The sequence below is a fragment of the Condylura cristata genome, unplaced genomic scaffold (assembly GCF_000260355.1).
Source record: "Condylura cristata isolate star-nosed mole 26May11 unplaced genomic scaffold, ConCri1.0 scaffold00028, whole genome shotgun sequence".
Classification (NCBI taxonomy): domain Eukaryota; kingdom Metazoa; phylum Chordata; class Mammalia; order Eulipotyphla; family Talpidae; genus Condylura; species Condylura cristata.
Genome location: NW_004567129.1, coordinates 27,750,142 through 27,777,031, shown reverse-complemented (window position 1 = coordinate 27,777,031; position 26,890 = coordinate 27,750,142). Strand labels below are relative to the sequence as shown.

The 26,890-nt window shown below is 57.2% G+C and overlaps 4 protein-coding genes across 7 annotated transcripts in view; 2 read left to right on the top strand and 2 right to left on the bottom strand.

Annotated features, from left to right (window-relative positions):
* The window catches only part of LOC101623974 (iron/zinc purple acid phosphatase-like protein), an 87,358-nt gene extending 79,590 nt beyond the window's left edge, over positions 1-7,768 (bottom strand). The window contains exon 1 of the mRNA XM_012730603.1: positions 7,700-7,768. The gene's annotated coding sequence lies outside the window, so the exon portion shown is untranslated. The remainder of the gene's footprint in view (positions 1-7,699) is intronic.
* A 79-nt stretch (positions 7,769-7,847) lies between these two features.
* FBXO17 (F-box protein 17) lies at positions 7,848-17,360 on the top strand. 2 transcript variants are annotated; one of them, XM_004690608.2, is made up of 6 exons: positions 7,848-7,930; positions 11,012-11,376; positions 11,896-12,007; positions 13,710-13,805; positions 14,625-14,760; positions 15,864-17,360. In XM_004690608.2, the coding sequence occupies exons 2-6, from the start codon at positions 11,028-11,030 to the stop codon at positions 16,005-16,007; spliced, it is 837 nt and encodes a 278-aa protein (XP_004690665.1). In that variant the 5' UTR covers positions 7,848-7,930; positions 11,012-11,027; the 3' UTR covers positions 16,008-17,360. The 2 variants fall into 2 exon arrangements, with proteins under 2 accessions (XP_004690665.1, XP_012586059.1); XM_012730605.1 differs by having other exon boundaries at positions 15,850-17,360.
* An 85-nt stretch (positions 17,361-17,445) lies between these two features.
* MRPS12 (mitochondrial ribosomal protein S12) lies at positions 17,446-20,482 on the bottom strand. Of its 2 annotated transcripts, none has more exons than XM_004690607.2 (3): positions 20,285-20,482; positions 19,941-20,008; positions 17,446-18,055 (listed from the first exon to the last, which is right to left on the bottom strand). In XM_004690607.2, exons 2-3 carry the CDS (start codon positions 19,987-19,989, stop codon positions 17,685-17,687), a joined length of 420 nt encoding a protein of 139 aa, XP_004690664.1. In that variant the 5' UTR covers positions 19,990-20,008; positions 20,285-20,482; the 3' UTR covers positions 17,446-17,684. The 2 variants fall into 2 exon arrangements, with proteins under 2 accessions (XP_004690664.1, XP_012586061.1); XM_012730607.1 differs by having other exon boundaries at positions 20,296-20,482.
* A 34-nt stretch (positions 20,483-20,516) lies between these two features.
* SARS2 (seryl-tRNA synthetase 2, mitochondrial) overlaps positions 20,517-26,890 on the top strand; it is an 8,179-nt gene continuing 1,805 nt past the window's right edge. Inside the window, exons 1-12 of one of the 2 annotated variants that reach the window (XM_004690303.2) lie at positions 20,517-20,798; positions 21,976-22,071; positions 22,758-22,787; positions 23,328-23,468; positions 23,545-23,599; positions 24,115-24,178; positions 24,399-24,504; positions 24,965-25,012; positions 25,221-25,329; positions 25,581-25,626; positions 25,700-25,787; positions 25,869-25,978. In XM_004690303.2, the coding sequence (XP_004690360.1) occupies positions 20,535-20,798; positions 21,976-22,071; positions 22,758-22,787; positions 23,328-23,468; positions 23,545-23,599; positions 24,115-24,178; positions 24,399-24,504; positions 24,965-25,012; positions 25,221-25,329; positions 25,581-25,626; positions 25,700-25,787; positions 25,869-25,978 (1,157 nt within the window). In that variant the 5' untranslated portion in view covers positions 20,517-20,534. The remainder of the gene's footprint in view (positions 20,799-21,975; positions 22,072-22,757; positions 22,788-23,327; positions 23,469-23,544; positions 23,600-24,114; positions 24,179-24,398; positions 24,505-24,964; positions 25,013-25,220; positions 25,330-25,580; positions 25,627-25,699; positions 25,788-25,868; positions 25,979-26,890) is intronic. The other variant, XM_012730602.1, reaches the window with a different exon arrangement.

Sequence of the window (26,890 nt, the reverse complement as noted above, 5' to 3'; positions counted from 1 at the left end):
CCACAGTAGGCCTTTTTCTTTCCCTTTATGTCCTTTGAGCCTCTGGATTGTGTTTCCTTTAGGGTCGGTTTGCTGTCCACCCTAATGTTTTTCTTCTGGGTTACTTTGAACATCGGGGATCCTTGCTTGTCCCATTATATTTGCAAACAAGGGCTTAGTAACTTGAAATCACTGGCATGAAATGTTGGGCTGTTATAAACATAGTTTGCTTTCCCACCGGCCTCTTGCTCCAGGGGAAGGGATGACTGAGAGCCCTGTTCTACGGGCCCCACTTGTTAGAGTAGCCCCGAGGAAGTCCACCTTGCTGGGAGGGGCCCACTCTCGGATGCCGAGGTGAGGCCTGTACTTGCCAACACCCCCAGCCTTTCCAGAAGCTTCATGCCAGATTTATTAGAGAACAATCAACCAGTGTTGTTTGTGGTTTTCTTTTTTTCCTGCATGGCCGAGGCATGAAGGAGGAAGCAGAGGGAGCAGGGAGCCAATGAGCAGCTTTTGCCCTCTCACCCCTGACCTGTGCGCTTCCCCTCTGGCTGCAGAGCCTCACACTCCGCGTTCTGTCTACACTGCTGCCTGGTAGTGGGCAACCTTTGCTCCCTGTTGCTGGACACCCTGTTACCCTTGTTTCATTTCTTTGCTACACAAGTTGGAGGTGCTCTTTGCATGGGCCATGAGACCCCCACACTCCAGCTGCCCCCCCCTTCCGGCTGCTGTGTGGTCTACTGTGGATCATGTCGCTTTGCTGAGCCTGTTTCCTCATGGTGTAAGGAGCAACTAGGATAATAATACAGGAGTCACAAAACAGCCGCCCCGTCAGCTCCTGGCACTCAGTGTTCGTCTTATGTGGCCCATGCTGCTTGATTTTTTTCTTTTCGAATATAATAGTTTATTTTCACATCATTTTGTGCCTTTTTCCAACTCAGCTGTAATCCCCGTGGGCTTCCCATCACCCCATCACCTGTGTGCCATCACCATAGTCCAGCGCACTCCCCCCCCCCACCATTTTTGATGCAAATTGATTTTTTAGTACATTACTATCATTTAAAAAGTGGGCAAATTCACACCTTAACATCATGTAAAAATGCCTGATTTAATTTTCCAGCCATTTATATGTCTTATTATATTTTTATCTTTCTATGAACAAACAATGACCCTCACACACACATATACACATAATAAAAATTGGGTAATTTCATTAAAAAACTAAGTTTTCCAATTTCTGCTGGAAAACTGGGTCCACCTTCTTGGGCAGTTAAGTCAGCCCCAGAGTCAGCACTGCCTCAGACTGGGCTGGCCCTGACTGGCCACAACCTCCACCACGCCCTGTTTCCTCGTACAGAGGGACTTCATTTGGGATACAGCTGCCCCTTGTAGGCCTAGAAACTTGGAGTTGGGGTTACTAAGACATTGCTTTGAGAGCATCTAGCCCCAGCCAGGTGCCTGGGAGCTGTCACTCAAGGGTCAGTCAGCACAGGAGTGGGAGCGAGGCTCAGGTCTAGGCCTGAGCAGCACCAAGTGACCCCAGGGGCTACATTCACCCCACGGGCTCCAGCAGGTTGGGAGAGGCAGGGGGATCAGCGCTCAGCTAGCCTTCCTAAAGAGGAGCCCACACCCACTCACTAACCATGTGATAACTCTATAAAGACCACAAGATTGCAGGGCCCCTGGGGAGCGCGTCAGTGGGCTGAGGCTTCTGGCCTCCCGGGCCCCTCCATAAAATGATTGATTTTTCCCCTTAAAAAAAAAAAAAAAAGGCATGTGAATCTCACTTTCTCGGTGATTTATATGTGGCTACTCATCACGAGGTAGAAAGGACGCAGGCAGGGCAGTTCAGGAGCAAAGAGTTAACACGAATCAGGGGGCAGGTGGCGGGAATCTCCCAAAGGCAGGGAAAGGAAGCCATTCTGTCTAAAATTAAAAAGACTGACGATACCAGGTGCCGGCAGCTGCCACCGGCACGCATTGTTACTGGGAATGCAAATGTCGCCATCATGCCGAAAACAACGCCTGGGGACTTTTTTGCAAAGTGAAATATCCACTTACCCTGCGATCTAAGATTCCACTCCTAGGACTTGAGAGCTGAAGACACATGTCTACACGCACACTGTCCATAAATGTTCACAGAAGCATGACTCCTAAGAGCCAGTGCTGGGAGCAGCCCCAAGTCTCTCACAACCAGATAAGGCGGATTGTGGTTTATCTGTTCAGTGGAATATTATGGAAGCAACAAAAAGGCATGAACTGTGGGTTACCATGTGCAACAGCAGGGGTGATTTGTGCAGATATGCTGAAGGGGGGGAGAAGCAGGGAGCATGTGCTTTATGTTCCTGGCAGGGCACAACTGGAAGACTGAAACCACAAACTATTGCGCAGGGAGATTGCTGAGGACTCGGCATTATTCATTACGGCGGGGGGTTAGAGTAAAAGAGGCTAGCTACTTCGAACTAGAGACTAAAAAAAATAAAAACGGCAGGTACAGGGGCCTCCCGAGAGGCCCGGCACGTAAGTCTCAGCACTGTGACCTCTCAGACTAGGGAGTGACCCACAGGGTGCAGCAGACCTCTCCTGTCCTGCCTGCTGCTCCCCTCAGCAGGGGATTTCTGTACATCTGCCTGTTCTGCTCCCCACTCTGTCTCTGGTGAAGCCTCTCACTCCCCCCACATACTCCCCCCACAAGCAGTAGTAGCCTCAGCCCTGAGGTCTAAGAGCGCTGGACAAAGATCCTAAGTTAAGGCAAGGCTGAAGACAAGCGTCCAGAGACGCCACCTTGTTGGCTTTGGTGGTCTTGGCCAGGGCTCACCAAAAAGCTAAAGCAACCCTGTTGTGCAGGACGCCTGGAACTTGCTGGAAATCTACCCTCAGGAGCTCGCCAGAAGTCGGTTCTCTGGGATGCTGGGGAAAGCATTCCCAGGGAGACGGTGGTGCTACGGGAAGGCGTTGGCAGCAGGGTGCCCCCAAGTGGCCGCACTGGGGAAGGGGCACCCTGCAGGGTTGGGGCTGCAGCTGCCAGCCCCAAGGAACCAGGTCTGACAGCTGCAAGCAGACCCCGTCCCCCCGCGGCGTCTCGCGGGCGCCCTCTACTGGAAAAACGTCGCAGTGCAGCCGGTAAAGGAAAGATTGCAAAAGCCAAACTCCAATTTCCTAAGTTGCAGCTGCGAGGCAGCAAACGAATAACCCGCGCGCTGTGTGATTCCATTTATATGAAATTGTAAAAAGGTGACAGGAAGCAGAGTAGTGGTTTCCTTGAGAGCGGAGAGGGATTCACTGGGAAGGGTGACCCCACGTTGGCTGTGGCAATGGTTACACTTGAGATGTGCGTGTTTTATTGGATGTCAGTACAGAGACATTTTTAAATTGCAACCTCTGGGGAGCATCTGGCATATGTGCAAATATAAGTGGAAAAGACATGGAGAGGCAGGCAGAAATGCACTCCAAATCCCACCCGCGAGATGCCCCGCCTGGCTTACATGATTTGCATCTACACAGGTGCTGGGGAGAGTTTTTGGCACTGGTTTGGGGACTGCTGGTTTACAGCCCCTGGGGGCCACCGAGGGCGGTTGGCGGGGTCTAGAGGGCCCTGGGAGGTGCCAAGCGCCAGTCCCCTCTCCCCAGAGTGAAGCCACAGAGAGCATCTCACTTGAAGTTCCTAATCCTTCCCGTGGATCAGTTCCTCACCCTAAAAACAAAGATCTACTAGTCGTTATTACTGTGGGGTCTCACTTCTTCAGACGCAGACACAGTAGTACTTGGCCTTCCTGGTCACATCTGCGCTGACACAGCCTGACTACTGCCCCCTTAATACAGACAAGAAAACAAGCTCAAGGCTCAGGGGCATGCCTGAGAAAGGACCACCCGGGAAGGGACAGCGGGGCTCGAACCCGGTCACTTGTCCCCACAGTGGGGGCTCCCCTTCACCATCCCCCCTTCCTGGATCGCAGCTGGGGGTCCTGGGAAGCCTCGGACACTCCCGGCCCTGGGCAGAAGCATCCTAAGAGGCTTTACAGATATTGGCTCTTCACTAATTGATTCCGCCCCCTCCCCAGTGATGATATTATGAAACATTTCAAGTTCGCAGAAAAGTCAAAATAGTGATAGTCAAGCAATACTGCCGCCTACGATTGTGAGCCAGTGACAGCAGCCTCTGAGTTATTACTGACCTGACACGGGTAATTCGGTCCGCCCAGCTCCTAGCAGAACGTCAGTGAGTAAAATGGCGCACCAAGCACACAAAAAGGGTAAGATAGAAGCGTGTAAATATAGAGGTGTGGCGTGCAAGTTACTCTAATGTGTTACCAGCTGGTAGAGAAAATCATTTCAAGCCCCACTGAAATGAAATCCTGAAAATTAGTGAAGGCAAAATTAACAGCATCTAGGTGATAAAGTAAAAACACCGCGTCAAATGAAGTCTAATCAATCATGAACCTTCAAAGAGAAATTTCTAAGCGTATACACGGAAAGAAAGGCTAGCTGGGGCGAGCCGGGGAGACCGAGAAACAGGAGGAAGGCCAGCCGTGCAGCGCCAGTGTGCGGGTGTCGGGTCCCAGCCGGCAGGCATGGAACTAAATAAGCTTTCGATCACCCAGGCCAGCCACACGAGAACCCCGAGACAGCTTAGCTGAGCCCGGCTTCCCCAGAGCCGCAACAGCGCTAACATCACAGTTACCGTAAATACGTGGCATGCCAACCGAGCCCATCCAGCAACGATTCGGCACATACTGAACCCAAAGATTCAGCTTGGTTTATGCAAAAGTTTTCAGTCACCCACAGGCTCTGGGTCCTACTTCAGTTCAAGAACTGCTGAGGAGAGACCTGAGCTAACTCTCCATGGTCTCCATGGGTTCCCGTATTTTGAAATAGGGCTAGCTCTTGTTTGTTACCTTTGGGGGAAACTTTACTTTTTTAAAAAAGGATTTTATTTATTTATGCAAACAAGAACTGGGGTACAGGCCAGAGGTGTAGGGGGTGAGAGCATTCACTAGAGAGAGACAGAGTGGGGAGCAGGACGGGCAGATCTACTGAAATCCACTGCTGAGGGGAGCAGCGGGCGGGTCAGGAGAGGTCTGCCGTGCCTTGTGGGTCAGCTTGCTGGCCAGGGATTGAACTCATGCTGCAGTGGCTGCAGGTAGCTTTGTATTTCTGCGCTTTAACCTGTTGTGCCACCAGAGAGAGCCCAACTTTTTGACATTTTAAAAATCTTCTTTTTTCTTTTTTTGTTTTGACAAGAGGTTCTGTTTACTTTTATAACACCCTTTTGCTCCTTTCTATGCACTACCCATTCAGCGTTTATTACTATTACTGATTTTTGTAAACTATTTAAAGCAACTTTTTCCTAGAGACTGCATAAACTGTGCAGCCTGATAAGCACACATGGAGTCTGCTCTTAGATCTAGAAACAGAAGGAAAAATTTTTTCTAAATAAATATATGTCTGCTCCGTCTGAAATGTTAGTGATGCCTAAAACTCTTGGCGAGAACTTTCTTTGCTCTTTCAATCCATATCATCATCACAAAAGGAATCAAGTCTTTGATTACAATCTCAAGATGTGAAAGATTCAGATTCCAGAGTTTTAAATGAAATGCAATCTAGGCCCTCCCTGGTGGCGCAGCAGGTTAAGGCACTGCACTGAGAAGCTAAAGCCGCTTCTGCATGAGTTCGATTCCCGCCTGCCCTGGAGGTGACCACATGGCGCGACAGACCTCTCCTGACCCGCCCGCTGCTCCCCTCAGCAGTGTACTTTGTAGATCTGCCTGTTCTGCTCCCCACTCTGTTTGTGGTGAAGCCTCTCACCGCCCCTGAGCCTCTGGCCTGTACCCTAGTTCTGTATGCACAAATAACTAAATCTTTAAAAAAAAAAATGCAATCTAGACATCACACCCACAAAAATACAGAGCAGTCAGAATAGCTAAAATGCCAAAGCTAACCAGTGCCCATCAACAGATGGGTTATAAACATACTGTAGAGTACTATTCAGCCCTGAAAACTAAGTGGTAATTTTGCAAGTGCATTATACCACAGATGAAACTGAAGATAAATATTGTATGATTCTGTTTATAAGTTAGAGGAGGCAAAATCACAGAGACAGAAAATAGGACAGTGAGTGCCACTGACCCACTGATTAATTAGTGGTGAATGCAACAGAGAAGCGTAACAGAGGAGACAGCTGTTATGTGGGGGAGAATTCTGAAGGTGATGGTAGTACATCTTGAATGCGAGTGATACCACTAAACGGTGCACTTCCGAGTGGTTAAGATGGTAAATTTCCAGTTATGTCAACTTTACCACAATAAACAGGATGGGGAGAGAAAGAGAATTAGCCCTCTGGAACAGGCAGTAAAAGCTATCAACTAGATTTCTGGCACGTTAAAAAGCATGGCTTTAAAACAAAACACATTATTCCTGAATTATATTTACTAGGCCCCAAGGAGAGAGAGATTTTGCCCCAGACCTGATCTCGAAGACTGGAAGCACTCAGGATCTGAAGACACATATCTACAGTTGGGGTGCCTTTTGGTTCTTATTAGGCGTTCTGGGGGGGCAAGACAGTTCTTTGTGGGGATCCCTGTGCCACACAAGGGAGGTGACTGAGCAACGGTCTCTTTAGCTAGAGCTAACTACTGCTTGAAATGTAGCGGCTGAATCATTTCATTATTATTGTGGCTCTGGCAACCCAGCTAAGCTGTTCTTGGCTCTTGGTGATCAAAGGCTTATTCAGCCCCATGTCTAGCTCTTAGGTGGAGACACCCCTAATGGCTGGGGCCCCCAGGCACCTCTGTCCATCGTCACGTGGTCTCCCCAGTTGAGGCCTGCAGTGTCAGGGGTAGTGACAGCAGGCAGCCCTCTGTCCCTCCACGGTCCGGCTTTACTTGGTAGCTTGGGCTCAGCCACGGTGGCTGTGCTTACGCCACAGAAACCAGCAAATGCTTGTTCTGGTCCCCACTGTCCCCTCCTTCGATCAGCCACATGTCTACTCAGAAAACCTCCCAGTGCGCTCTCAAAGCCCCGACCACAGCCCCTACCGGATATTGATTGTTCTACCAAGTGGTGAACATAAATCCTTCCATTAACAGTGCAAGGGCGGGTGGTTTCTGACGTGGTTTTAATTCTATGGATTGGGTTTAAACAGTTCAAAAGTATGGTCCTGATTTGAGACACAGAGTGGTTATCACTTCGTGGAGTGTCTCCACCGAGTGTGAGCAGTCTTGTGGAGATTACAGAGCGCGTGCCTGTAGCCTCGGGCACACAACTGAAAGTGACATCACAAAAAGACGCCATCGGTATGCTCCAGATGCAACCCCCACCCCTGAGTCCATGGTTCAACATTCAGCAGGACACTACCGGTCTTGGGGCTCCCAGGCCCAGGCACACCCCACCTGAGCCAGGCAGGGTGGTACCTGCTTTTGGAATGTGGCCACAGAGCCCTCAGCGATATCAACCAGGGGCAGAGGCCTCATGGGGCCCCTCATGTCAAGGCCAGGGTGTGGCTTCTACTCTTGGGGAAAACTGGTCGACTGCTACGCAAACAGCCAGATGGGTTGCTGCCGTATTAGGGGAACAAACAGTCCGCAGAGCACGGTGAGCCCCCAGAAATGGGATGCTACTGAGATCCCCCAGTCACTGTGACAACCGCTAACCACCTCCCTGTACCCCAAACACACAGCCCCCCAAATGCAGTCGCGGGCATGCGATAGTTTTCCCTACTCACCCAACCCAAGGTGGGCGCCCTGCCGGGCAGGCTGGCAGCGCCACAGCCCTCAGCAGAACAAGCCCAGCAGCGTTCTGGCAGCTCTGGTCTCATGAGGCACCTCTCTTGAAGGTCGCGGCAACTCGACGAAGTCTGGCTGCCCTGATGTGAGGGGGTCACCCCAGCTCTGAGGGTCCCGGGTTTCTAGCCACCAGCACATCCTAAGGAGAGCAGACCACAAAATACACTCTGGTGAGTTGCATGTCCGTGCCAGCAAGCCGTGGCATGACGCGCAAACGGCAGCTGGTTACTAACCTCCTGGTCGCCTCCTAAGCGCTCACCCGGCTCCCCACCAGGTATTCTGTAGGGGGGCGAAGGGGCGTGCCATACTCCTGGATTGTTTGCCTGCTTGGGGCTTATTTCTTAACAAATCCTTGATCAATTTATTGAAAACTTGGCTGGCATGAAGTGTGCGCTTACTGGCACCCGATTACACCCCGAGCACCAGGTCATGGAAGCCTCTTCACCCAGGGCGACATCACAGGGTCGTTTTGCCCCTCACCCTATGGTGGTGGCCTGATGTCAGTGCCCAGCCCTGTGGCTTCCTAAGGCCCTCATAAATGTCACCAGAGGAAGACAGGGTCACTCAGGGGTGCTCGTGCCTTTTTTGTGCTGTGTACTAAAATCGCAACGAGTATAATTTAGTGTTGAGTATTAAATGAATGGCGCTTAGTCATGACACACCAGTAGCCTCAGGGCTTCACTCATTTTATCTGCACACCCCGATGAAGGATGAAGTAGCAACTGCCAACGTTCTCAGTTACAGAAGGGGAAACTGAGGCACACGGCGCTTCCGTGAGGCACCCCGGGGACACAGCGGGAAGCTTGGCTGGGACTGAACCCAGGAATGAGGCTTCATTGGGGAGGGGGAGCTGCACCTGAGAGATGCACGAAGCGATGTGCTCACTAGCCTTGGCTTGTCACTGCTTGGACAATAAGAACTTTGCTGTGCCTCAGTTTCCTCATCTGTGAAGTGGGCTTCCAGTGTGATGATGCGTGGATTCGCTCATTTATGACCCTTCGTGGGTGTCGGGCACCGGCGTGGACACTGTGACAGATAACACGCTACAGAAACATGCTCTGTCGTCACGGCGACTGTGGCCCAGTGAGGGAGACAGGCGGTGACTAAGTATGTTACTTGTACTTAGAGGACACATGGTGTGTGTGTTGGGGGGTGGGGGGCAAGAGCTGCAGAGGAATAAGGATGCAAGGGGAGAAAGTGGGAGGTCGGGGAGTGACCCACAGGGCGCAGCAGACCTCTCCTGACCCGCCCGCTGCTCCCCTCAGCAATGGATTTCAGTCCATCTGCCTTTCTGCTCCCCGCTCTGTCTCTGGTGAATCCTCTCACCCCCTGCACCTCTCGCCTGTACCCCAGTCCTTGTATGCATAAATAGATAAATGTTAACAAAAGAAATGATCCGCCAAGCATGGTGGACCCCCAGAAACAGAAGCAATGCCAGGAGCATCCCCCAGTCACGGTGACAGTAACAACCGCCCTCAAATACACAGTGTAGAGTGGCCAGCAGATGGGGCAGGCAGTGGGGGAGTGGCCGGCTTACTGTGCTGGTCACACTGCTAACCTACCCACACTTGGAAGGGGTACAGCGGGGCTGGGACCTAGTTGTGAGCCAAGGCTAGTGCAGGGCGAGAACAGGTCCCCTCTGGGTGCAGCCCAGCACTCACTTGCAAGCCCTCAGGCTCAGGAAACAACAGCTGACCTGCGCTTTCAGCCCAGATAGTGTCCACAAGGCCCAGGAGGCAGGAACAAAAGGCCGCTTGTACAAAATGGCGCCGTCCCTGGAGCGCCTGCGGCACTGGCCGGCCAGGGTCCAACTCACGGACGCCGGAGGCTCTCATGGGGGTCGCTGAGGTGGCCCAGCAGCAGCCCGCAGCCACGCGTGAAAGCCAGGCTGGAATCCAAAGCAGTGGACAGAGCTCCAAGGCGAGACCCTTTGAGAACAGAGTGCCAGTCACGAGGCCTCGTCACACACACCCAGTGTTCACAGCTCTTTGTGAATTGTTCTACAGCAACAAGAAGGAGCTCTCGGATTTGCAGGGGTGTCAGAGGCAGGGCGGAGGAAGGTGCAGGAGTGGGTCTCCGTGCCGTCTCCAAGTCTCCAACTCCTCGTCTCCCTTCAGAGGCCAGGACAGGACGCCTAAGCCTCCCGCTGTGCTGCCTTATATCCTCCTGCGGGGCCGCTGCCCATCCCCCGCCCTTCCCAAGTCTGATTGGACCATTTTCAGTCCGAAGCAACCGCCTGGATGGTTCCGCACAACCCACTGGGCTTGAACCTGCCGGTTCATCCAGCAGTCCAGGTGCCAAATATTAACCCGAATTCTTGGAGCCTCAACAGCCTCCACCTGCCCTGGCCTCGGTGGGCCCGTGGGCCGGAACACCGCGAAGAGGCACGCGGGTGCCCCTTTAGCGGGGGTCTAGTAGCGGTGGACAGGGCCCCCTGTGTTGACCCCCACCCCCCTCTCTACTGCCTGCTCCCCTGCTGTCCCTGCAGCCCTGAGCCAGGAGGTGCAGGGCTCGCTTTGACCTCCTCTGCCAGAGCTTACTCCGTCCCAGAGCTTACCTACAGCCCTAGAGGGGAACCTCCCCTGCAGCCTGAGCCCCGGTGTGCTTCCCCCGAGTTCACAGTCCTGGCCCAGGGCAGGGGGCGGGGCTCTTAGAGGGCCCCTGGGGGCTGCTTACACTTGCTGCACTCGCTGGGGACCTGGGGGAGAAGGGGGCCTTGGCACCTACAAAGTTGTAGTCCCAAATTTGGGAGAGCCTGGTTTGCCCCGCAGCCTCAGGGATCCAATTTCAATTACAGCAAGGTGATAAGCGTTCCAACAAGACTGAGGAAATAGATTTCGCCGAAGACAGGTCATAATTTCAGAGACCTGGAACTGGAAGATGGGGTGGAAATAGTTTCCGCCCCCATGGGTTTTTCTGGGGAGGGGAGGAGGACCTCCTGCGCTTATATTTAGATACAGGCTATTAGCCTGACACAAGGGCGCCACCCAGAGATAGAAAACGTGGTCAGCAGTTCTGGGGTCAAGGTCGGCCGCGGGTCTTCTATAGGAGGGGAGCGGGTGGGTGGGACAAAGGTCTCTCTCAATCATCCTTGGGAACCCAGTGGCAGGAACTGGGTGCCTGGTTTTCGTGTCCGCTCCAGTCGCCCATTGGAGCTGGGGGTCCCCATCAGGCCGCGGGGGAGCCTTGCATCGTGGGAGGGCAGGTGCGGGCGGCAAGACTGACCTGACGTCAACCCCTCCAACCCGCAGGGCCCGGCAGCGGGAGATGGGCGCCAGGCCCTCGCGGAGGAGGCTGCCGGCGGACCCGCCCCTCGCCCTGGACGCGCTGCCCCCGGAGCTGCTGGTGCAGGTGCTGAGCCACGTGCCGCCGCGCGCGTTAGTGACACGCTGCCGCCTAGTGTGCCGCGCCTGGCGCGACGTGGTGGACGGGCCCACCGTGTGGCTGCTGCGGCTGGCCCGCGACCACAGCGCCGAGGGCCGCGCCCTCTACGCGGTGGCCCAGCGCTACCCGCCCCGCAGCGAGGACGAGGAGGAGTTCCCGCTCTGCGCCCTGGCCCGCTACTGTTTGCGCGCGCCCCTCGGACGCAACCTCATCTTCAACTCCTGCGGAGAGAGTGGGTGCCCGGGGTCGGGCCGAGCAGCGGGAGGGCAGGCCGGGTGGGGGTCCGAGGACACCTACGGGACGTGCGGTGTAAGGAGCCGCCCGGCGAGCGCGTTTGGCCGGGACGCCGGAGACCGAGCCGGTCTGGGCGGGGAGCCCAGCCCCTACACGGGAGGGCGCGCGGCGGGGGGGTTGGGAAGGGGGGGGGGCCAGGGCTGGCGAGAAGGCGATTGGGCGGCGGCAGGGGCGGGGCTTGGCCTGGAATTCACGGCTCCCGCGACCCGGGAGCGGGCGGGGCCCGGAGGCCTAGGTTGGGGCGGGGTCCCGGGAGAGGGAGAGGGAGCCTGCGTGGCCGAGGGGCTGGACCGGTGTCGGGACTGGAGAGACCGGCTGCAGCGAGGCGGGCCAGAGAAAAGCGGCTGCTGGAGAGCGGGAGGGAGGAGCTGGTGGGAGGGACAAATTAGGTAGTGGCGGAGACCCCGGGCGAGCGGACCGGCAAGCCCCCCGAGCTCAATCTTCCTGTATCCCACAGAGGGCTTCAGAGGCTGGGAAGTGGAGCACGGCGGGAACGGCTGGGCTGTGGAAAGGAACCTAACGCTGGTGCCTGGGGCTCCTGCCCAGACCTGCTTCGTGACTTCTTTCGAGTGAGTGACTGATCTAGGAGGTAGCGGGAAGATGGGGCCACCCTCACCCCACCGTCCGGACCCTCACCCACCTCCACCCTCTCCTTCCTTCATTCAGTTAACAAATATTTACTGAGGACGCGCCGGGTTATCAGGAAGTTTTAGATTCCGAGACACACGGAAAATGCTGAAGCATCCGGAACCTTTTTTTTTTTTTTTACATTTGCATTTTAAATGAAGGATGGGGAGACCATGAGCGCATAAACAGAAAATACTAATATCACAGAAGCCTTCAGAGGCTTGCTCAATGCCTGACGATGTATCTAACTCTCAACCCTGATACCCACATTGTGACTTGGACATTGTCCTTATCTCCACTTACTAACAGGAAACTGAGGCACGGGGACAGCCTGCATGGAGGAGGGGGAGCTGGGATCCCAACCCAGACAACTGGCTGCAGAGCCTCTGGTTGTGATGAACCATGAAGACCTCAAAACATTTGGATGCTCTTATCCCCATTCCCAGCCGGTTTCCCTGTGCCCACCTCCCTGCCAAGCACTCCTAAGGGACACTACCCAGCTTCCTGTAGTGGCCAGTATATGGGGGGGGGGGGGATCATCTCACTGCTGTTTGCATTTCCCTGCCAGTCTACTAATAACTCAGCATCTCTCCAGGTACTGCTTTTTAATTTCTTTGGATTTCCTCTTCTCTAAGTTTTCTATTAGGGTTCACGTCTTAGTCTTGTTGATGTACCAGAATTCCTCGCCAGTCCTTGTCCGTCCATCACGGCAATCTTCCTCTCTGCCTCCTGTGGTGACTGTGTCCACAGTGTTCTCTGCTCAGTAAAAGTCTTGTTCTAGGGGATCCAAGTTAACTTTTTTGCTCAGAATTTATTTTTGGAATCTGGTTGAAAAACTTCCTCCCCTTCGATCCTTACGCCACCTTCTCATAACCTCCTTCTAGTTTTACATTTAGATCTTGAATCCCCATTTGAGTGCGGTGCTGGGTAAGGAGCCACTGCAGCCCCCTCCCCCAACAGAGTGAGTCAGTTTTCCCAGGACCACCTGTTCCCCATGGTATGACGGTGCCACACCCCTGGAGGCCCATCCCTGTGTCTCTGTCCTGCTCCGTCAGTCACGTTCCACCAGTGATACACTTCTGTCATGGCACATTCAAAGTAGGGCAGGACGGTCTGCAAAGGTGGAGGCAAACCACGGGGCTACTGCCAGGGCGCTGGGCTAGTGACCGCAGGGAAGGGCCACAGCCATCCCTAACTGGTGGGGTAAGAAGCTGTTACACAACTGCAAAGACACAAGACTGAGGAGCGGGTGCTGAGAAACTGCCTCTCACTGAGGTACCCAGACCTGAGGAGGGAGCCGGGGGTAAATGCCTGCCGCTCCCTCCCATGGCCTGGTGGAGCTTCCTGCTGGCTGACTCACTGCAAGTGGAGAGTAAAGGAGATCAGTCCACACAGGATGTTCCAGAAGTCCCGCTCAGATGTCTGGGATGTGGGCCTTCAACTGCCCCACAACTGTTAGGGGCAAGCCTGCATACAGGTCAGCCTCCTGGACCAGAGGAGGATGGAGAATAGAGGGGGATCCCAGAGGCCAGTGGGGATGCCCACCTACCTTACCACCCCCAAACATCTGCTTTAGGGCTGTCAGGCGAGGTTTCTGAACTGTGACTTGAGTGACAGGACTGCTCCCCCCATGACCCCTTCTAGATGGTGCTTCAAGAGGCAGCTGGTGGACTTGGTGATGGAGGGGGTGTGGCAGGAGCTGCTGGACAGCGCCCAGATCGAGATCTGTGTGGCCGACTGGTGAGTGAATGGTGACCTGCCCCAGAACAAAACAGTGGGGGCAGCAGCTCATTTCACGCCCCCATCAAGCCCCTCGAGTAGCCAAGGTTCTGTGCGCCTTAGAGGGAGACCTAGGCAAGGAGGGGACACCTTGTCCTGCGGGTTGCACAGCCAGAGAGGGTGAGCCCCGGTGAGCCGAGCCTCCTCTGCACAACTCTCTCGGCCAGCAGGCCTTGGGGTTGTTGACATGGATCTGAAGACGACCCCCTCGGCCTCTCCATCCCCATCACTGGCAAATCGGCCCTGGCCCTATGGGCTTCTGGATGGTTCTGGAGGATTGGGAGCGCTGTGCTGACCGCTGAGGTCCAGAAGAGGAGAGTTAGGACAGGACAGGGGCACTGGTTGGCTTCAGTCTGCCCTTCCCCTATGAAACTGTCTTCAAGCTGCTCATGCTCCTCACAGGGAGTCCAGTTTCTTCCCTGGGGCAGCAGCTGCCCTCCAGAGCTGTGTCCACCCCACCACAGCCAAGCTCCCTCCTCCTCTAGGCTCCTATCCTAGACTGTGGCTCCTCCCCCAGCACTGCTCTCTCCTCCTCCCCCATACACTTGACCTAGAGCTTCCCAAACTGGGCTCTTTTCCCAGGCTCCTCCCTCAGCCCCCGGCTCCACCCTCTGGCCCTGGCTCCTCCCCCAGCACCAGGCTCCTCCCCCACTCTCCCAGGTCTGGGGCTCTCTATGGATGCGGTGTGGGAATGTGTTATCATCAAAGCGCAGGGAGCCCAGCCCAGCCCAGAGACCTGGGTAGGCGGTGGGGGGCATCAAGGCTCACCACACCCGGCAGGTGGGGCGCCCGGGAGAACTGCGGCTGCATCTACCGGCTGCGGGTCCGCCTTCTGGACGTGTATGAAAACGAAGTGATCAAGTTCTCGGCGTCACCAAACCCGGTCCTGCAGTGGACTGAGAGGGGCTGCCGGCAGGTGGGTCAGGCTGTTCCTGTTCTCACCCTCACTGAGTATGTTACAACAGCTGACAGTCCTGAGCCCTCACCTTAATGCCAGGCCTGGTTCAAGCTGCCCAACATGCAGTTACTGGGCAGCTCCTGTGTGCCAGTGTCCGCTGTGCCCTCCTAGAGCTGAGGGGCGGAGGCACTGAGGTTAGGCGGCCCAGAGGCGCTCTGCAGCATGTGGCGCGGGTTTCAAGCCCAGGCCGCTCCCCACAGGAGCCTCTTAGGTGTCCCGCTACCCCGCTATTCCTAAACTCTCCACCGCCCACCCAAGGCAGGCTTACTGTCCAGAAGACCCCATTCCCATGAGTCTTGCAGCCTCCTCCCCCACTATCTGTAAGTAAAAGCCCCAGTCCCGCCCACGACTAGAAAAAGGCCTGGAATGGAATGCACGGCCGGCCACACCACTGACCAGCCTTACAGAGACCCCACCGAGGGGGAAGCCGCCTAGTGTATGATGCATGCGGAGTGGAGACCCTGGGCGGACAGTGAGGAAGGAACTGGAAGTGGGTGGGAGGACGTTTCCCTGCGGTGATGTAAACGTTCCAGAGCATTCGGTGGTGATGGCTGCCTAGCACTGATTATACTGAAAACCACTGAATTGTACTTCAATTTTGTTAAGCAAGTTTGATCTCATTTTTATCTTAAATATTTGCAAAGGCAAATGGCACAGCGATCAGGTGACCCGCAGGCCCTGCCTAGTTTTCCCTTAGTCTGCTCCAGGCCTTGGCATGGACTGCCTCTGGTCCAGAACACGCCCCAGAATCCCATGGGGCTCCTTCCCCTCCTCCAGGTCTCTGCTCAAATGTCTCCTGACCGGCCTTTGACAACTCACTGGCCAGCCCTGCCCTTCCACCCGCAGGGTCCCCTCTGCCCTTCTGTTTTCAGGGTGTCAGTCCCCAAGTAACTGTCAGCTCGAGGGGAGTGGCTCAGGGTGTTTCTGCTGCCTTTCTTCACTGCTGCCTCCTGAGTGCCTAGAGCAGAGCCTGGTACCCTGGGGGGCACCCTTCAGTTGAGGAGGTGGAGGAAGAGGAACCCGCAGGTCCTAGCCTGTAGCGTGCAGGTCTCCCCATGCAGGTCTCCCACGTCTTCACCAACTTCGGCAAGGGCATCCGCTACGTGTCTTTCGAGCAGTATGGACGGGACACGCGGTCCTGGGTGGGTCACTATGGCGCCCTGGTGACCCACTCCAGCGTGAGGGTCAGGATCCGCCTATCCTAGCCACCCGGCATGATCAGCCTTCCGGGAGGACCTACCTTCTGCCTGACACCTTGTATGTCGAGGGCACCTCTGCAGTCAGGAGCAGGGGCCACCCAGAGACTTTGGGGGACCCACGTGGTCTGTACACCTCCCAGGAGCCCCGCTGCACTTTCGGCATGGCCGCCCACCCTGGGTGACAAACCTGGGCCCCCACTATGCTGCTCACAGTGTTCTTGGCTTCCGGGGGGAGGGGCGCAGAGAACTGCTCACAGGGGTCAACTGAGCACAGAACTACGGATGAACCGGGACTTGAATCGAAGAGAAAGTGGCCAGCAAGCTGGGGTGCGGCTCTCACCTACCGCCCTGGTAACAGACTACTGGCAGGAAGCAGAGGGCGGCCCCGGCCAGCTGTCCCGGGGGCATCAGAGGAAGCGCTTTCTGCATTTCTGGAGCCTCGGAGCTTCAGCTGTGAGGCCCATGCAGCCCCCACCAGCACCTCCCCTTTGGACCAGACTCAGTTTCTTCTCCTGAGGCCAAGTAGCCACCAACCCTACATGGTCCCTCCGGCTACCTCCTGCCCTGCCGACAGGGCAGCCCGCCTCCTGCCTCCAACACCTCCTGCACACCCACATGCACAGGGGCTCCAGGAGCAAGGCCTGCTGGGAAGGAAAGCTCTCCTGTCTGACCCCCCGTGGCCCCACAACTTCCCCAGTGGGGTACAGCCACCAAACTGGCTCAATAAAGTTGGTGCTAAACATGAGGTGACAGGGGTTTGCATCTGATCCATTTACTTGCCGGAAGCAGGTTCCGATCCCCAAAGGCCTAATGGAATGTTTCCAAAAGCGAGAGCTTTAGGGGGTGCACTAAGCCCCAGGCACTGCATGGCGCCCCTGGGGGTTCTCGGCAGTTCTCCCAGCGGCTCTGGGGCAGGCGCATGACCTCAGCCATTCAGTCCAGGGAGGAACAGAGAAGGCTGAAACGGCCAGGAAGCAGGGGAGGCAGGTCCCGGGTGGCCCCAGAGTCCAGCCACATCCGCGCAGCTCCCAACTCCCAGGGGCCAAGGACACGACCAGCTGAGGCCAGCTTTACTCTTGTATCCATTTTCCAAAGGAGGAAACAGGCCCAGAGGGGGAACAAATAATCCCACAGTCATGGAACAATCAGGAGGCGGCAGGCCTGGGAGCCTGAGAGCACGCGCAGGGAGCACCCGCGGGAGACAGCAGTCCTTTCAACACCCCTCTGTCACCGACACCACAGCAACCGCCGTTTTTCGGGAGGAGGCTCGCCAGGCCTCCTGCCTCCCACCTTTAACACAGTAGCCCCTGCACGTGAGTGAGGCCCATACGGCCAGCGCTATGCGAACCCCGCGGGGTTACTGCAAGTGGAGCTATGTCTTGGTGACGCAAACGGGCCCGGCAGGCATGCCAGTAACCGAGGCCTCGGTGATGGCGAGCAGCACTAGGGTCCCTGAGGAGTGTTTATTGCCACCCTCCCCGGCAGACGGCAGGGAGTACAGGGTCTGGACTGGCAGAAGCGCAACAACTGACCCCAGACCCTTATGGGCCGGTTCTGACGGAAGGGACAGAGCCAGGATGTGAGCCCAAGGGTGGCTGCTTCCATAGCCGGACTGCGGCCCAAGGAGCCCGGCGAGGCAGGCTCTGTTCCTGCCGACCCCGCCCGCCCGCCCGGCCCCCTCGGTCACTTCTTCTTCTGCACATGGCCGCAGTCGTACTTGCCTCGCACGACAGTGAGCTTGACGCCCGGCAGGTCCTGGGTGCGGCCGCCCTGCACCAGCACGACGTGGTGCTCCTGCAGGCTGTGGCCCTCCCCGGGGATGAAGCAGACGGCTTCCTGGCCCGAGCTGAGCCGCACACGGCAGCACTTGCGGTTGGCCGAGTTGGGCTTTTTGGGCTTGCGGATGAAGGTGCGCAGGACCACGCCCTTCAGCTGCGGCCGGCCTTCCGTGGGGCCTGGCTGGGCCAGCGCCCACTTTGCAGGCCCCCGGCGGTGCATCTGGTTCAGGGTGGCCATGGTGCGGGTGGCCCAGGGCCGGGGGGTGAGGGCTAGGCCTGCAAAGACAGCCGGGGGACTGGATTAATGCCGTTTAAACACAATGATCAAAAATGAGGCGACACACCCTGTGTGGAGTGCATGGTACTCATGCCCCCCACAGCTACTTTATGGGGTGTTCCAGGAGATGTTTTCCTGTCACACGCACTTCCAACATCAGAAGCAGAACCACCAGCTGAACCTTCAAAATGGGTCACAATCTACCTCCTTCTCCCTCCTCCATAGCATCCTACTTGTCTGTCCATCCCCGCCACCCCTCCCTCCTCAGCATCCCATCTTCCACCTCCCAAAGCTGCAAAGGCAGCCAGAGGGGCCCTTGGACCTCGTAGGTCCATCCCTCTCCTGCCGAGACCCCTCTGGTGCTACCTCACTCAGTCAGGGCCAAGTGCTCATTGCGCCCTCGAGGCGCAATCACTCTGCTCCCATTCCTTCCCTGAGCTTGAGTTCCCACTCACCCCCTCCCCACACCAGCCTGCCAATACACCAACAGAAGGAAGCCCGGCATGGCTGCAGTGCAGTAAGAGAAGGGCGCACAGGCAGGGCAGAGGGACCGACGTTTGAACACCAGGGATGTGAACTGTGCTGGCTGCTTAGGCACGGGTCTGTCAGTGGCGGCTACATCTGTGTGTTCAACCAGCCTCAGAAATTGTCTGGCTAAATCCCCGGATGTAGAACCTTCAAATACGCAGGGTTAAGTTGCAGCACTATGAAGCAATCCACTGCCACTGCAGCATGAGTTCGATCCCCGGCCAGGGAGCTGATCCACAGGGTGGGGCAGACCTCTCCTGTCTCCCTGCTGCTCCTCTCAGCGGTGTATCACAGTGGATCTGCCTGTTCTGCTCCCCACTCTGTCTCTGGTGAATCCTCTTACTGCCCCCATACCTCTGGCCTGTACACCCTAAACCTTATAAGCTTAAGTAAATAAATCTTAAAGAAAAAAAATACGCAGGGATAACTTTAAGTTATACATATTTTCATCTGGGGGAGGAGAGAAGGAAGTAGGGGCGCAGTTCACATAATGCCCATGTAGTTCAAGGGTCAACTGTCCATTTCCAAAGCAGAGGAACAGAGTTTTCTCATGGACAGGATGTGGGATGCAAGAAGAGGCAAAGCTAACTGGATTCTCTCGCCCGCCACACCCCTAGGGTGCCTTGGCCTCACATGGAGACACAGGACGACTCAGAGAGCCTTGGGCCGTGTCCTCTGCCAGCGTCCAGTCCAGGGTTCGGGTCCATCCTGTCCCTTAGCGAGGATGACTTTCCACACTCCCCTCCTTATCTGGTCTTGGCCTCACTGTCCATTGTATGTCCCGCCTTACAGCAGAGTCCTCAAAGGGGAGGAGTCCCTCTTGGGAATCTCCTCCTAGTGATTCGCGCTTGAAGGAGACTCCTCACCTCTCTGTGCCTTGAGTGCTCACCTGCAAGTGGCACCATAACCCCATCTCCCTCCTGAGCACACTGTGAGATCCCGTGTCAATCAACAGCAAAGTGACCGGTGCTCACAAAGCTCTGCAGACTGAGTAAGTGAAGGAACACAGGAGCACCGCCCACGAGAAGCATGTGTTGTTTGCTGAAGGTCTAAGTTCTGCCTGGCACATGCTAAGCTCCTGAAAAAATGCTGAGTGACCACGACGCCTTGCCTGGATGTCTCGTCCACCTTGGTACTTAAAATAAGCATTCACCCGCTCCCACCCCTCCCCCCCCCCAAAAAAACAGCATTTGGGCCAAACTTCCAGTACCCTCCATGCAACTGCTTTCACCCGCTTCCCCTAGCAGTCCAGCTCCACCCACACCCACCATGCATCCAGTCCAGCCTGGCTCAAAACCATGGTTCTCGCTCGTCCCAGAGCTGGCCCCGGCTCTGCGGCCCAAGCACCCCACTCACCATAACCGAGGGACGTCTTGAGGCCACGCAGAAGGCCGGACAAGGACATCCCACCGCCTGCAGCGTCCCTGTTAGGAGAAGAGAGACTCAGGCGGGAAGGGAAAGTACGGAGACTTCGTCGCCGTACGATGGTGCGAATTCTCCCCGTCCCGCCGCCGGTGGCTTCTGGTGAAATCTGAGGAATTTCCTCTGAAGTCCTAACCACGCTGCTGCTAACAGAAAGTCCCTCCGGAAATTTGGCCTCGTTCTGAATAGTTTTCCGGGCACCCGCCCGCCCCGCCCGCGTACAGGAGTAAAAGGGAAACTGAGGAGAAAAGAGGTGAGGAGCACAGGACGCCACTGACCTCGCACCAACCTTTAACAGGGTCCACAGACACGCCGAACGCCGCCTCCAGTCCCTTCCGGGGTTATCTCGGCAGGGATTGGCTGGCTCTGCCTCTGGCGTACGCTAAAGAGGCGGGGTGAAGACGACGATTGGGCAATGAAAGCATCAATCTCGACACGGGAGGGACTCACAGGACCACAGCTTTGCAATTGGTCTAAACGCGGAGAAGGCGGGACGAAGGGTGCGTGACTCGTTGTCCCCTATCCAAGATGGCAGCGTCCATGGCAAGGCGTTTGTGGCCTTTGGTGACTGGTCGAGGCCTCCGGCCCAGAAGTTCCATCTACAGCCAGAGCCAAAGGAGGAATTTCGCTACGGAGAGACGAAACCGGAGCCTTCTGTACGAGCACGCGCGTGAGGGCTACAGCGCGCTCCCGCAGCTGGCCATGGAGCCGCTATGCGCATGCCCCGAAGAGGCGGCGCGTGCCCTGGAGCACCGCAAGGGAGAGATACGGCCGGACGACCTGCCGGGGATCGTAAGTGCGATTGCGCGGGGCTGGGGCGCTTTGCCGATTGGCTGTTGCCCTTAACGGGGCCCAGTGGGCTTGTGAGAGCCTCTCCAGCAGGGGACAGGCTTAGCCCGTGAATTTTTAGTTCCTACCTGAGTTTAGCCAATGTTGTGCTTGACACCCATGTGCCAGATAGCTGTCCTCTGACTACCAGGGCCCTTATCTCGACACACATTGTGCACCTGTTCCTTAAAGCGTACTGCTTACCAGGTCTGCGCTGGGAACTTACATGATGCCAGTTCTTCTGCGCTCTGACCTCATGCCAGCCTTACCCTAAGGCCACACAGGAGTGTAGGGGGCAGGGATGTGAATCAGAGAGGCGGAATCCTTCACCTACCCCCCAGTAGCTGGCCGCTAAATAGGGCTAGTTCATGAAGGAATGGTTCTACTGAACAAATCTTTCGAGACCACCTACTACACCCCAGGTGTTGAGAATCAGGCAGTGAATGATAGTAACTCTAGTTACACGTATTAACAACATAGTTAGTACTAATATAAATAACAGCTCGTACATATATAACACTATACATCCTAGGGAACTACAGCCAGAGTCACCAGCTTAGATGCTGAGGCTGGTGAGGACCCCAAGCCCCTCCAGACTTCTGCTGGGCCCCACTGCTGTCCTGTTCTTAGTGCTTTATACATACGTAAAGTTTTGTATATAGACATGTAAGTTTCACAGCAACTCCATTTTATCCCAAGGGTTACTAGGACTCAGCTCCGTGTCACCCCTTGGCATCTGGGTCCTTCTGTCTTCTCCCTGGGCGTCCCTTTGGATAACGATCTTATAGGGTCCACATCCACCCTGAGGGAATGGGAAAGACGGTCCAGGTTGGAGCTTCCTGGGAAGGAGGGGCCTGAGAGTTGTACTCCCTTACTTGCATAATCATTATTCTGGGTACTCAGGAGTGTAACAGGGGTTCCCTGCAAGGAAGGCAGAGAAACTGTCCACCTTTTGAGCAACTGTGTGCCTAGCTAAACACGGGGAGTTCTAGAACTGAAGGGAAGAGGGGGAGAACGGTCATCCCAGGGACAGTGAGGAGTCTGCCTCCCTCCACTGCTGGTCCACATACCCACTGGAGGAGGCGCCAGTGGGCAGGGGATGGTGGCCATTTACCCTTCTTCCTCCTGTGTCCACCCCCAGATCTCCACCTGGCAGGAACTGAGACGGCTGCGAGAGCAGATCCAAAGCCTGGAGGAAGAGAAGGGGGCTGTAGCCGAGGCTGTGCAAGCCCTGCTGGTGAGCCTGGGGCTTCTGGCTGGGTGGGGTGGCAGTCAAGGTGCCCCTGGCTGCACATAACCGGGCATTTACCACCTCACATTACATGTCATCCAGGTTCAGGCTTCCCTGGGGTGGGTGAATTAGCAGTGTCCCCCAACATTGCCAGCTCAAGTTCATTCCGCCCTCTGCATCGCCACTTCACTCGCAGATTTGACTCGTTTCCCCTCACAGTTCCAAGCTGGCTGCCATAGCACAGCGAATCCTTGCTTGTGTGACTCGGCCACCAGGGGCATCCAGCAGGGGCATCATGCCTCTTCGGTCCGTATGCCCCATACCTACACCAGGCGTCAGCAGAAAGGCTGCAGCTACTTCGGGGGGCTCAGCTATTGGAGGCGCCTGTCCTCTGGGCCCACTTTCCCTCAGCACAAGCTGTGTTGGGGGAGGAGAGAAGTGAATAGAGTCAGGGGGGCAGGGAGGAAGGCAAATGGTCTTGGGCTGGACAGCCAACAGCATCTGCCACCAAGGGCTTCCAGATGATCACAAAATAATAAGCAGATGTGTACATAGTGGTCGCCCACGCCAGGCACTGGCTGAGCTTAGGGCTCAGGTGCCCTGGCCCTGCCTGAACCTTCACCCCTCCCTTCAGCCCCTCCCTGCCCCCCACTGAGTCAGCCTCATCACTGCCTCTGTCTCTCTTCTACCAGGTAAACCAGGACAACAAACAAGTGCAGCAGGTACTGCAGGGAGCCGCTGTCCTGTCGGCAGTGGGGGTGGGCGGGGGAGACCACATCCATCGTGAATCCTCCCTGGTTTGTGGTAGAAAACATAACTCAGACAGGATTAAGGAGAAGACCAGGCTCTGTGATTCGGGAAACTAAAATGCTGGCTTCAGGAACAGCTGGCCTGGGTCCTGGCTTCCCTGTCATTTCTAGATCGCCCCTTGGAGAGGGGCGAGGCAGGTCGGGTGCAGAAAGGCCTGTTTCCCTGACAGCTCCAGCCGTGGTGCTGGGACTGGTTCTCATGACCTCGGCTCGGGTCATGTGCCGGCCTTTAGGCCAGTCATGGCGATGGAACATTCTGGTAGGCAGCCTGAGTAATGTTCCCAGGCGTGAGCCACTCGGCGGTGAGGGGAGATTCTCAAAAGGAAATTCAGGATGATGAGCCAAAAGAGGCAACAGACGTCCACCACAGCCGTTCCGCAAGCCAGGCTAGCGGTCACACAGGTGAGGGACTGCCCAGCCTGCCCTGGGCTGACCCGCTGGCCCTGCCCCCAGGACCCTCAGTATCAGACTCTGCGGGCACATGGTCGGGAGCTCCGGAAGCAGCTCGTGCTCCTGTACCCCAAGAAGGCCCAGCTGGAGGAGCAGTTCTACCTGCGGGCCCTGAGGCTGCCCAACCAGACCCACCCTGACGTGGTAGGTGCCCTGCCAGGCAGCAGGAAGCCAGACCTGCCCAGCGCCACCTCCCCTGACCCCCGCTCTCCCCCTGTAGCCCGTCGGGGACGAGAGCCAGGCCCGTGTGCTCCACGTGGTCGGAGACAAGCCAGGTGAGCCACCCCCAGGCCAGGGCTCCAGGCTGGGGTGGGGGCTGCTGGGTGGGGAGCTGCACCGCTCAGAACTCCTGGCGCTGCCAGGTGGCTTCCTCTGCCGGCCCAGCGCAGGGCCCCGGTCCTCACTGTCTCCCCCATACTTCACAGACTTTGCGGTCTGCTGGTGTGTTTCCAGCTCTTTGACCCCCAGTTTTGGTCGCTGTCTCTGGGCTTCTCCGGCGCCCACGTGCCTCCTCTGCTCTTCTCCCTCCCGTGCTCCCCTCTCTCCTCCTGCCCATCCTCCCCCTGCACAGCCCCATCTCTGCCTCCAGCTTCTTCCTTCTCTGTCTCTCTCCATCACTGGCTCTCTTCTCTGCCTTCGTCTCCCTCTGTCTGACTCTCTTGCTTCCTTCTCTCTCTTTCTCTGTCTTCCTGCCTTTCCTTCCCATTGTCCTTCTAATCCTCTCTGTTCCTGTCCCCCCTTCTCTGTCCTGCCCACCCCCCTCACCCCACTGCTTTGCCTCCACATCCAGCTTTCTCCTTCCAACCCCGGGGCCACCTGGAAATCGCCGAGAAACTCGACATCATCCGTCAGAAGTGAGCGCCTCTCCCTCCCGCACCCCCCTTGCCCCCCCCTCCGCCCCACCAGCTGGCTGCCGGCTCCTCACCTGGGGCTCTGTGCGGGGTGCGGCACCGCCCGGGCCTCGCCCAGCATGAATGTTTGATGCCAGCTTCTGCCTGGCAGCTGGCCTCTGCCCCCGGGTGCTGGCGTGCCCCTCGGCCCATGGCACTGGCCTGTCTGCCCATCTGTCCCCAGACGCCTGTCCCACGTGTCGGGCCACCGCTCCTACTACCTGCGCGGGGCTGGGGCCCTCCTGCAGCACGGCCTGGTCAACTTCACACTCCACAAGCTCGTCCGCCGGGTATGGGCCGAGTGGGAGGGCGACCTGAAGGCGGGGGCACTGAAGCTGACGCCTGGGGTTCCAGGGAGGAGGGGGGTGACCTCCCCAGGCCCTGTTCTCAGCGCTTTATGTGTGTGGCTCTGTCGAGGGGGGGGGCAGCGGGGCTCTGGCCACAGTGAGGGCCTCGGAGTTTCCTAGCAACATTGGGGAGCCACAGGAGGCTCTCTGGGGGAGGCGTGTGGCCAGCTCTGTTTTAAACATGTCTGGCTGCCCCCCGCGGGATAGACTGAGTGAGAAACCCACAAGGTGCCCGGGGACTGGGGCCCCGAACCCTGAGAGTGCAACCTGCTGGTGTCCCCTGCAGTGGAAGGGTCTGTGGCACCGCGGGCACACCACTGGCCCCTGCACAGTGTCCCTTCAGGCCCGAGTTGGGTCTGACGGGATCCTGGCCGTGCTCCTCACCTCACCTCTCCCCTCGCAGGGTTTCACCCCCATGACGGTGCCAGACCTCCTCCGGGGAGCCGTGTTTGTGAGTGAGGGGCCCTGTCCTGGGGCCCCAGCAGGAGGCCGGCCTGGCTCCCCTGACACTGTCCTGGAGCTGGGTTGAGGGGGGCCAGCTTAAAACAGGGAGGCCAGGCGATTCCAGGTGCTTCCGGGGAGGAGCAGAGGGCATGCCTACAAAATGGGGGAGGCCTCGGTTACCTGCCCCCTGACCTTGGTGGCCTGGCCCCCCCCAGGAAGGCTGTGGGATGACACCAAATGCCAGCCCATCCCAGATTTACAACATCGACCCCTCCCGCTTTGAAGACCTCAACCTGGCGGGGACAGCAGAGGTGGGACTTGCAGGTGAGCCTTGCCCAGGGGCAGGGAGTGGTGTGGTCACCTCCAGTGTTTTCAGAGCAGGTGGGGTTGTGGAGGACATCCAGGCTCCAGGGGCCGGTGCGTACAGCTCCCTAGGTTGTTGACTGCTAACAGACAGGGAAGATGAGCCACTCGCCTGCCGTGAGGTTGCCTCCGCCAGCGGAGGTGCCTTTTCTGAGTCTCTCAGAGCCTTGTCGTGACCGCACGGCTGACTGTCCTGTCCCATCTCCTCCCAGGCTACTTCATGGACCACTCGGTGGCCTTCAGGGACCTGCCAGTCAGGTGACACCCAGTTCCCCGTGCCCATGACGTTCCCTCTCCCCCCCACCTGACCTCGTCTCCCCCGCGCCCCCAGGATGGTTTGTTCTAGCACCTGCTACCGGGCAGAGACACACACAGGGAAGGAGCCGTGGGGGCTGTATCGAGTACACCATTTCACCAAGGTTGGCGTTACTGGGACTGGGCTGGGGGGTCACCCCGGTAGACCAGGACTTCCTGACTCCTGTCCTCCTGCCTTGACCCAGGTGGAGATGTTCGGGGTGACTGGCCCTGGGCTGGAGCAAAGCTCAAAACTGCTGGAGGAATTCCTGTCCCTCCAGATGGAAATCTTGACAGAGCTGGGCTTACACTTCCGGTAGCAGGGGTGGGGGGTAGGAAGGGGGTACACTGAGGTAGAGGGGGAGGGAAGGGAGGAAGGACTGGCCGGCATTCCCTCATCTTGAAAATCCTTACCCTTCTTCCTTCTCTGTCTCTCTCCATCACTGGCTCTCTTCTCTGCCTTCGTCTCCCTCTGTCTGACTCTCTTGCTTCCTTCTCTCTCTTTCTCTGTCTTCCTGCCTTTCCTTCCCATTGTCCTTCTAATCCTCTCTGTTCCTGTCCCCCCTTCTCTGTCCTGCCCACCCCCCTCACCCCACTGCTTTGCCTCCACATCCAGCTTTCTCCTTCCAACCCCGGGGCCACCTGGAAATCGCCGAGAAACTCGACATCATCCGTCAGAAGTGAGCGCCTCTCCCTCCCGCACCCCCCTTGCCCCCCCCTCCGCCCCACCAGCTGGCTGCCGGCTCCTCACCTGGGGCTCTGTGCGGGGTGCGGCACCGCCCGGGCCTCGCCCAGCATGAATGTTTGATGCCAGCTTCTGCCTGGCAGCTGGCCTCTGCCCCCGGGTGCTGGCGTGCCCCTCGGCCCATGGCACTGGCCTGTCTGCCCATCTGTCCCCAGACGCCTGTCCCACGTGTCGGGCCACCGCTCCTACTACCTGCGCGGGGCTGGGGCCCTCCTGCAGCACGGCCTGGTCAACTTCACACTCCACAAGCTCGTCCGCCGGGTATGGGCCGAGTGGGAGGGCGACCTGAAGGCGGGGGCACTGAAGCTGACGCCTGGGGTTCCAGGGAGGAGGGGGGTGACCTCCCCAGGCCCTGTTCTCAGCGCTTTATGTGTGTGGCTCTGTCGAGGGGGGGGGGCAGCGGGGCTCTGGCCACAGTGAGGGCCTCGGAGTTTCCTAGCAACATTGGGGAGCCACAGGAGGCTCTCTGGGGGAGGCGTGTGG

Excerpts from the sequence above, each read along its gene's own strand:
- FBXO17 (XM_004690608.2), top strand. The coding sequence starts at position 11,028 with ATGGGCGCCAGGCCCTCGCGGAGGAGGCTGCCGGCGGACCCGCCCCTC. Across the intron at positions 13,806-14,624 it reads GAGATCTGTGTGGCCGACTG|GTGGGGCGCCCGGGAGAACT; the intron begins GTGAGTGAATGG and ends CACACCCGGCAG. Across the intron at positions 14,761-15,863 it reads CTGAGAGGGGCTGCCGGCAG|GTCTCCCACGTCTTCACCAA; the intron begins GTGGGTCAGGCT and ends CTCCCCATGCAG.
- MRPS12 (XM_004690607.2), bottom strand. The coding sequence starts at position 19,989 with ATGTCCTTGTCCGGCCTTCTGCGTGGCCTCAAGACGTCCCTCGGTTAT. Across the intron at positions 18,056-19,940 it reads CAAGACGTCCCTCGGTTATG|GCCTAGCCCTCACCCCCCGG; the intron begins GTGAGTGGGGTG and ends CTGTCTTTGCAG.